At 37.8% G+C, this 9,694-nt stretch overlaps 2 protein-coding genes across 2 annotated transcripts; both read left to right on the top strand.

The window, feature by feature from the left end:
* LOC131311091 (MICOS complex subunit MIC10-like) lies at positions 1 to 3,614 on the top strand. Its single transcript, XM_058338419.1, has 3 exons — positions 1 to 230; positions 1,383 to 1,513; positions 3,258 to 3,614. Exons 1-3 carry the CDS (start codon positions 104 to 106, stop codon positions 3,270 to 3,272), a joined length of 273 nt encoding a protein of 90 aa, XP_058194402.1. The 5' UTR covers positions 1 to 103; the 3' UTR covers positions 3,273 to 3,614.
* A 1,004-nt stretch (positions 3,615 to 4,618) lies between these two features.
* LOC131311151 (uncharacterized) lies at positions 4,619 to 9,554 on the top strand. Its single transcript, XM_058338484.1, has 5 exons — positions 4,619 to 4,883; positions 6,340 to 6,539; positions 7,495 to 7,596; positions 8,869 to 8,920; positions 9,008 to 9,554. Exons 1-5 carry the CDS (start codon positions 4,796 to 4,798, stop codon positions 9,118 to 9,120), a joined length of 555 nt encoding a protein of 184 aa, XP_058194467.1. The 5' UTR covers positions 4,619 to 4,795; the 3' UTR covers positions 9,121 to 9,554.
* The last annotated feature ends 140 nt before the right edge of the window (positions 9,555 to 9,694 follow it).

Raw genomic sequence — 9,694 nt, 5'->3', positions numbered from 1 at the left:
AAAGGTGGCAAAGACCCGCGCCCCAAGAAACCTAAACCAGAGTCCTATAAAAATGGAGGGAGATACAGAATCCTCACAATATTTGAAGTGATAGAAAGACCAAATGGCGGAAAAGAACTCCCCTGCTCTGCCGCAAGATACCAACGCAGAATGGGACGCCCGTATCGGTTTGGCTTTCCGCCGGTTCGTTTACCCCTCCGTGGCCGGTGCCTGCGGTAGCTTTTTCTTTAGTAAGCTCCCTTTTCCACTCCCTCTCTTGTTTATTTCCGAGAAAACTGCCATTTAAAGTTGATCCAATTGCGTCCGTCCAATATATATATATATATATATATATATATAGTATGTCCTTTATCTACATTTCCTTTTTCCCAATCCAACGTCTTATCTGTGTTATCAGTGTTAGATCAATAGCGTTGAAGGATTTGTGTTCTGGAAATAAGGTTCTAGAGTACTCCTAGACCAGATGTTTTACAAAATTTGACTTAAAGGCAGGATTTTGGCAGTTATGAATCCATCTAGATGATCGTCCCAAAACTGACCCAGATATGGGAAACCAGATACTTGGAACTTGTCAAAATTTAGTGTTTTTTTATTTTTAATTTTTATTGCCAAAGAAAATTTCGCTAATCAGAGGAGACCAAGAACTGAAATCAGTTCGGTAGGAAAAGAACTGCATGAGAGAGCTTCAGATAGAAGATAAACTCTCCTAGTGCTCCTATTAGCAACATCTCAACTTAACTCTCAACCTCTCAAGATATAGAGATCACAACAAGTGGTGGTCGTCAAAACTTAGGTCTTGGACGTGAGGTAATCGTTAGGTGTCAAGGGAGCAAAAGTTGTGTGTATGGCTTGCAAATGATTTGTATTCGGTGAGTTAACAGCCTTCTGCCGCTAACCTGAGCATAGTGAACATGACTGTCACATTCGGCCCACTACAGTAAGGTCTTATGTTCTGCAGTGAAAGCAGACCCTATTTTGTGGATGTACCTTTCTCTGGCTTCCTATTCAGGGTTTCTAAGGAAAAAATAAAATTCACAGTTCTGTAGATGCTTAATTTTTGCCTTTCCTTGACAAACTCGTGCAAAACTAGAAATTAGATCCAGCAATTCTGCTGGTTTTCTTTCAATGGAGACATCAAAAAAGATGATCATGTCATCCAATCTCATCTTTGGCTGGAGACATACCGAGGGAATCAGCTTTATATTTTCTATTTGACAGGAAAATAAAGAGTTTTCAGCAACAAAAAGTATTAGTTTGTTGTTTTGTAGGTTATTTATTTGTTTTTACTTGCCAGTTTCATGCTACCTGTATTTGTGAGAAATGGATATTTGGCCCATGAAAGTTATGTCTTGATAATCTTATGGTTGATCTTATCGTGTCAGAGAGTCCTGCGGGACGCTGGGCCTCATTGGCTTTTGGTGCTGGAGTGGGTGTTGGATCTGCATACGCAGAATGCTATGGATCTTCAGCAAAATTTGCTAACCCTAAGAGTTCAGATATTCCTGCTTCTCCAGTAAGTCTCAAGTTACTAACTATTGTTATGTGCTGATCTATTAGTCTTGTTCTTAAAGGCACAAAGATTAACATATTCTGTTGTGGTATGGTTTGTCTACAAGTTGACCAAGAAAATTATGCTCCCATATCTGATTATCATCACGCCAATCTATGGACTTGACGTTTCTTTCTGCGAGATTGTTTCACAAATACCATGGTTTCAGTTTATCGTGATTTGATAGGTTGGTCTGTGATTGTAGTTTTTATCAATTTTTTCGGTTTATTTAGCTATCTTGAGATAATTAGTTACCAGAAAAAAACAAATGTCAGATAAGCAGATGCTTTCTTGTGAGAATGGATTGGAAACAAGTCATGAATTGTGATATCCTTAGAGACCGTTTGGGACTGTGTTTCCCAAATGAACAAAATGTGTCAAATGTTCTGCCAAGTGGGATTCATAGTTCGAAAGTTATGAAGGTGCGTCCTTTGGTTGTTAAATGGTTACGCAAAATTGCTTTTCAAGATCCTTAAAGTACTTCTCTAAAGGAAATCCATGTTATATGGTTGCAAATTAATGTTTTACCTACTGGCCTACTTATAGTATATAGATATTCTGCATCCTACGCTGTTAGACCAACAATGTCGTGTTGCAGTAAATTTTCCACCATGTAAAGAATAGCAGTCATGGCTTGGCATTTATCTGGCCCACACCATGCTGGAATTCATGCTGTTCCATGAGAGAGTTGATTAGCCTGTGAATAGCTAAAGATATGATATTAACATTAATTAAGTCCAGGCAAGTAATCGTTATTCATTTCTTCTTGATCTTTTTTTGTTTCTATTTATTTATTTTTTCTAAAATTGCAGTCACTATGAGATAGTATTTCTAGTCCGGGAAAGTCTGTTTCCAATGTAATCTACGTTCAACATTTTTGGAAGAACTTTATGAGTGCTCTCCTATTCAGTTCTCCCTTATCACAGAAATTGCTCAAAGGCATCTACTATCTTCGCATTGAAACGTTGAAAAAATGTTCCTCCAAGTTTCCATAGCATTGACACTAATGTAGATGTAAATAGCAAAACAGGAGAGTATTTGTTCTCCAGAGCTTGTGTCGAACTAATTTCCTACTAGAACCATATCTTCTATCATATGATTTCCTGATATTCTATTGTTCATTTTAATGCTTCCGAGACATTATTATCTGCTCATTTAGGAATTAGCTTCTCTTAACAGTTTAACATTTAAGTTTTTCCCGAAAAGTCATTTTACTGAGGCTTTTTCTACATTCTTGTAGGTCATGGTTTTCGGTAGTTGCTTCTCCTGTCATTTTCGATTTGCACATTTACGAAACTCTTTAAATTTTTGGTTTTGGGGCTTGATCTCAGTGTTGGCTTTATGGGGCCAACATCCATCTCATACTCGAGGTGCCCCTGCTGGCGCAGGGCAAGTGTAGGGAGGACTAACCACCTCCATCGTCGTGTTGTATGGGCAACATTGCAAACCGCCTCGTGTTTGCCTGCTGCTAAGTGCAGAGCTTTGCGTTGCCCTTTAAAAGATTAAGTTGCGCCTTTTCCTTACAGCAATTGCTTTTAGGTGAGTTGGTTAGCACCTGATCCAACACTAAGATTCAGGTGTGATGCGTGGCATGTTGATATGTACACACCTTTGGTTTTGCTGGTTTTATTACCAATTTTTTTATATATGGAAGCACAGGTACATTTCACCGACTGATGATATTTTTTTTTTCTTTCTTCCCTTGCAGAATGGAGAGGACTGAGATGAGGAAGTTATTTTTTGAAAAATCTCGATCAGAACCGCAAAAAAAATTGAGGCTACTTAAATTAACTTTCTCATCACTTTGAAAAATGAGATGAGAAAGTAATTTAAGTAGCCTCAATTTTTACGTGGTTGTGATCGAGATTTTTCATAAATTCTTGTTGGGTGTTGTTGTTTCCTTTTGGCTGTTGTTGTTGGCCAATATTCTTCTAGATGGGGTTAACATTTAACCCAGTTATGAACTGGAAGTTTTTTATGAACCAAATAGGCTTTTGCCTTGTTAACTCTAATGAGAAAATTATGAATAAAGGTTGCTTTTGTTGTAGCATTGGGCTAGATATGAGTTAAGTTTCTGAAGAAGATTTAATCAAGCAGGAAATTGCAGTCTTATCTGCAGAGTTGAATCTTGCTCATTTCGCCTTCAATTAGAAGAGAAGTCTTCTAATGCCTTGAAAGTCTCCTTTTTTAGTGGCTTCTTGTGGGTAAATATTCTCTTTGCCGCAGGTGGTGCATGTTCTAATTGAGCAACTGTAGGGAAAGTGTTGGGAAATTTTCCCACTGTGGGGAAATTGTTGGGTGAACTGTAGGGAAATTGTTGGTTCTCTTTGCAGGTGGTGTCCAAGTGGGAAATTGTTGGGAAATTTCGTATTTCTCGGCTATACTTTTTCTACTAGTAGTATTTTAGGAGTATCAATATGCAAATTCTTGGACAAAATTGCTTCATCTTCGGCTGTATAGCCATGGATTGAGTTCACTTGGATAGACTAGGCCTGCAAAAAGAGCTCATGCCAGCTTTTTAAGTGTTCATGGCTCTTTTTATACCAACTTAGCTCGAGCTCAACTTAATTTGATATCGAGGTATTTAGCTACTAAACGAGCTTAAAGTCAAAACTCTGAGCTCGAGAGCCCGAGGTCACAGAGCCGAGTCAACTCATACGAGTCGAGCCTTGCGCTGCTCGTAATAACCCATTTTCCAGTCAAAAATTTCGATTATAGACGGCTGGGGTTTTCTTTGATAGGGTGGAACCCCATTTGCCAAAAATCCATTGGCCTGGGGCTTTGGATGGGAGGCTTATCATATCGAGCAATGTACATTTTTAATTTTCTTATACTAATAATTAATTAACTAGATTGTGCATTTTAAAAATCAAATTACTTTTGCTACGTGTTTGGCCTACACGGTTTCCACCTACTCATATAAACTTTAATTTAGCGTAAATCTGATTCTGTCAATTATTTAATTAAACATAAGCGCACGGCAGACACGCTTTAGACACGCTTTTTAACCGGGAAAAACAACTTCTTAAATGCATGTTTTTTTTTGAACCAATTCTTAAATGCATGTTACTACATACATAAATACACTGTAATAATCAGCCTATAACAGGAGACCAACAAGAGAGAGAATACTTTTGCTTCGCTATTACGTAAGAGACCCCGCGACTTCCAATCTCTGTACTCCTAGAGAGAGAGAGAGAGCTTTGACGGTGATGAGAGAGAGAGAGAGAGTTTGAGTGACTGAAAATGGAGGCTCCGTCGAACGACTGCTGTTCGATATGTCACGGCAATTTTCATGTCCCCTGCCAAGCCAATTGCTCTCACTGGTTTTGCGGTTCGTCCAATTATACGCCCTATACATTTGTGTTTTATTATTGTATATCGTACTACATACCATGTCTATTCAGATTTTACCCAATTCAACGAATTGATCTAGGGCATACATAACCTATTCTCAACTGCAATTGGTCTCTTTCTATGATTTTCTATATATGTGTATATACTAGGCGCCCGGGCACACACAGTGCGTATGCAAATGGTGTTGTGCAAAGGATGGAAACAGGAAAGTCTTGGATTGAGATTAATTTGTAATGCATTCTGGGATGTGAAAGTAGAAAAGAGGGGACGAAAAAAGGGGGTGGCATTTTTTTCTTTCCCTTCTTGGCAGTTTCTTTAGGTAGTTAAAGGAAAGGGCAGTTTGGGCGATTAAAATGTGAGCCAGCCTCAAAATTGACGTTCACATCGACAAAAAAGTGTTCCCATTATAATAGACTAGGTGTCTGGGCACACGATGCGTGTGCAAGTTGGTGTAAAAGAGGAAAATCTTCAATTTTGATTAATATCCAATGATATCTTAAGGGTTTTTTGTAGGCAGTTAAAGGGATAGTTTTGAAAAAAAGAAGAAGATGATTTGAGCCAGCTTGATACTCACGTTCACACCATAAAATGGTGTTCCCTTTATAATAGTAATAACAGATACTGTAGTAGATATTTGCTTCTTGGTATACAGAATTTGTGCAAAGCAATGATAGTGCTGTGATAAATAAATAAATAAAAAAAAAAAATTTGATAGTGCTGCAATCCACAACTGTACTTCAACTCGGAGGGAATTGGTGAGGTATAATCGAAGTGGAGAAAGAGAGAGATGGAAGAGAGGAAGAGAGGGGAAGTGGCCAAGTTGCTGGCTTCAACTTAACAATGGGGATGAGAAGATTTGAATTAGCTGTTTTTGGTCTCTAGCCTTGCATTTTATGCTCCTTTGAATTGCTGAGAATATAATCGAAGTGGAGAGAGAGAGATGGAAGAGAGGAAGAGAGGGGAAGTGGCCAAGTTGCTGGCTTCAACTTAACAATGGGGATGAGAAGATTTGAATTAGCTGTTTTTGGTCTCTAGCCTTGCATTTTATGCTCCTTTGAATTGCTGAGAATGTGTTGGGAAGGATTGAATTCAGGATTCTCAAACTGTAACTTGTAATTAGTCAAGACAAACACACCAAATATACTTTAATTACATGAGACCCAAGGAGAAAAATCAGTTTGCATATCGCTATTCATCTCTTCTCTTTGGCTTCCTTTTGTTAATTGTGCGCACACAGTGCATTATTTTTTCCTTCTGTACTATGTTGTAACTTCATTCGAAATAAATAATGAAGTAAATGCTGTCTGTTTACAAAAAAGAAAGCTTCTCTTTTGAGAACGAGATAAAATATAATTGCCCTGGTATATGGCAAATTCCTCGTTCAGCCTCTATCAATGTATATTTAGTTGGTTTTGGTGCATCTCCTTATTCAGGTAATTGCATCCTTCAAGTTTGGAATTATGGATCAGCCTTTCAGCCATGTAGATGCCCTTTATGCCGCCGTCAAATTAATTTGCTGATTCCTACTGATGCTGCATCACAGCAGCGTAATAATTCTGAAGTTGCTGAAGTTCTTGGAAAGATTGAAAGATACAACCGTCATTTTGGTGCTCACTCTAATGGTCTCATTCAGGTACATTTTGAGTGCATGCATTCCTTGGGCCAGGCGATGACAGTTTGCACCTTTTATCATTTCTGAATGTGTCAAGTAGTGTATACCTTTACTGCTAGTTTATCTCAAGTATTTCCACAGTATGGTAGTTGGTCGCCAATAAACAAGGAATGAGAATGAACGCAAAAGGAGAACTGCAGTATGATTTGCATGTTATGGAACAACGTTGGCTAGAAGTGTGGAGTAAGATTCGCATGTTATGGAACAATTTACCTGGAGTTTGGAGGGTTATTTTTTTCCCCATTTGAATGTTTGTTGTGGATTGTCTTGAGCCCTATTGATGATGCGATTTGTGAAAGGTTGGATTTTTGAGATAGTTACATTGGTGTTAAGAATGTGAGTTGGAGTGTGGAGATGATTGGATTTTTGAGATAGTTACATTGGTGTTAAGAATGTGAGTTGGAGTGTGGAGATGATGACAACCCTAAGCGAGATGATGACAACCCTAAGCATGAAGTATTTCAATTTCATAGCTTTGTGCGGATCCTCATTTCTCTAAGCTCTAATATTTTCTTGGTGTTGCAATTTTTATTCAAGTATATTAGTATGCAAATGAGTTGAATGACATTCACTTTTCCAATGCGGATTCTAATGTGGTTGTTTCTTCGTATGTTTTGTTTTGTGATAATGTTGAACCTTCCAAGGCAGGGCTGTTTCCAATTTGTTCTTATTTTAGTCCATCTTTATGGAGTAATGGACATTTTTAACAGTATTGTCGATCTATTAGATTATTCAGTTCTTCTGCTCCAGGACTATAATTCTGATGCTAGTTTTGGAATCCTGCATATTGCCATCCAAGCCCCTTTTATTGTCCTGGAATTTATTTATCTGAAATCCTATGAAACTGTACAACAGTGATTTCTATAAGCTTAGAATGCAGCAAATCAGTAAGTTGATGCATGATTGTTTTTTACAGAGATTCCGAGACCTTCCTTTCCTTCTCAGGAGGTTGTCACGAGATATACTGGAGCCTCAGAGATCACTTCCATTTGTTATCAGAACTCGTGTCTATTTGTCAGTAAGTTGATCTCGCAATATGCAAGCAAGTGCAGTAGCATACTAGCATCTGGCATTGCAGTTTTAGAATTTCATACGTACATCATGCATTTGTATATTTTCTGTATGTCATAATGAGTTGATTCCACTTGGGGAAAAGAAGTCCTGAGCGATTTGCTGCACAAACATGAAAATCCTTGTTACTATGCCTGCTTATTCCTTTCTTCCTTCTTTTTTCTTTTTCTTTTTCTTCGTTTTTTCTTTTTTCCTGCTGCTGTGGTTCACTCTGGTGGCCATTACTATTGTAGATAATGGTTTTGCATTTCCATGAATCCAGATGCCACCAAATTGTGCAGTTATAGATTAGACTGGTACCATGGGGAATAGTTTCCTTGACAGTAAATTATGCTTTTGCCTTGGAACCAAACTAAACCTTGATTTTAAATTTATCAACTTAAACCCTGGGCTTTTGCTATTAATTTAAACCAACCGCCAATCCATCTATGTTTTCAGAGAATAACAAACAAGTGATAATTTTGTCAGTTTATCCACCTCCTACCTCATTCTATAGATACAGCAGCCACCATCATATATATACATACACAAGCATATACAACCAACCACCATCACCACTTTCTTTTCAAACAGGTTCCAACCAGGCCCACTCTCACCCTTTCCCATGCCTCTGTTAACCTCGTAAAATGTACAGAATATGTAAGCTAAGTTTTGTTCCCCAACTGGATAATTTGCATGTGGCTTTCACGTAGATTGGTGTGTTAATTCTTTCTTTCTGTCTCTGTAAACTCTCTCCTTTCTTTGTAGTGAGGGGAAAGCAATAATTGATTTTTGTCATCCATCATCTCTAATTCTCTACTTTCCTCACAGAAAGTTCTGTTACCTTTTCCACAATTGGGAATTCATTCAATGCTTTTGACGAACAATTTGAGATATGCATGGTTTGCAGTAGTGCTTATGCACTGATTAGCATTGGTTTTTTTTTTTTTTGGTTTTTTGGTAGATGGAGCATTTATAAGCAGATCATTGTTGGTCTTTACTTGTTCCAAAGTTTTTATGTTTTTCCTTGTGATTTCCCCTAAAGGTCTAAATACTAGAGAAATCATATCTGTAGTGTTTGACCTTTGTTGTGGGATTTGTGTTTCATTGTTTTTGCACTTTCGAATATGCTTCGATGGTATATAGCCACCAATTTGCAGTTGTTTGTTATATCCAACTTTTCATGCCATCTAAAGCACCTCTACTGTGATTCTCATATTTTTCTTGTGTTTTCTTCCAGATGTTTGTAAGTGCGATCTACATTCTCAGTCCTGTCGACATTATTCCCGAAGGTATATTTGGTTTTGATAGTGTAGAGAAAATGTCTATTGTTCTGTTGCGGACTAGTTTAGTTACATATTTTCTGATGTTGTGTGCAGGAATAGTGGGAGTCATAGGTCTCCTGGATGATATTCTTATAGCACTCATCTGCTTCCTTCACATTGCCACCCTTTATCGGTCTGTACTTGTTTTTCGTCACGGAGGTTCTTGAACTGACTTGAGTTGCCAAAAAGACCGATACCTAGAAGGCTAGAAAGTTGAAGATGTGAAAGATGGAAGAGGAATTGGAAGGAATGAGATATGTACACATCTTCCACCCATGGCCGACGAAATAATTATGTTTTTCCAGCTTTATGAAGTTGATGAGGTAGTGGATCAATAAAGCATGTTAATAGGAAGTTTTTTATTTATGATTTTTTAGCTTTAAATTTCCTCTGACATTTCAAAATGGAAGAGTCTGTAATTGATGCGAATATGTTTTATTTCACTTTGATTTGGTTTCGACTGTAACGTAGAGTGGATGTGTGACATTGCCAGTGAGGTTGTGACTTGTGAGACTGCTGGCCACTGTTGCGTAATTTATTAATGTAGTTGTAGTGTGTATATAGCTTATAAAATATGACCTCTTGAATGCTTACTTAGAAACCGGGTTGTCTTCTTTATATCTACGAGAAGAGCTGAGTCTAGTTGTTTCAGTTTTTATAATTTGATTAATTATTGGAATACTAATCGATAGTGCTTATTCGCTGTGATGATTTATTGCCTCGTCAACTAGCTAATCGAAC

This window comes from Rhododendron vialii, chromosome 12a (assembly GCF_030253575.1).
Source record: "Rhododendron vialii isolate Sample 1 chromosome 12a, ASM3025357v1".
Classification (NCBI taxonomy): domain Eukaryota; kingdom Viridiplantae; phylum Streptophyta; class Magnoliopsida; order Ericales; family Ericaceae; genus Rhododendron; species Rhododendron vialii.
Note: the sequence above shows the minus strand (reverse complement) of the source record. Positions and strands in the feature narration are given on the sequence as shown.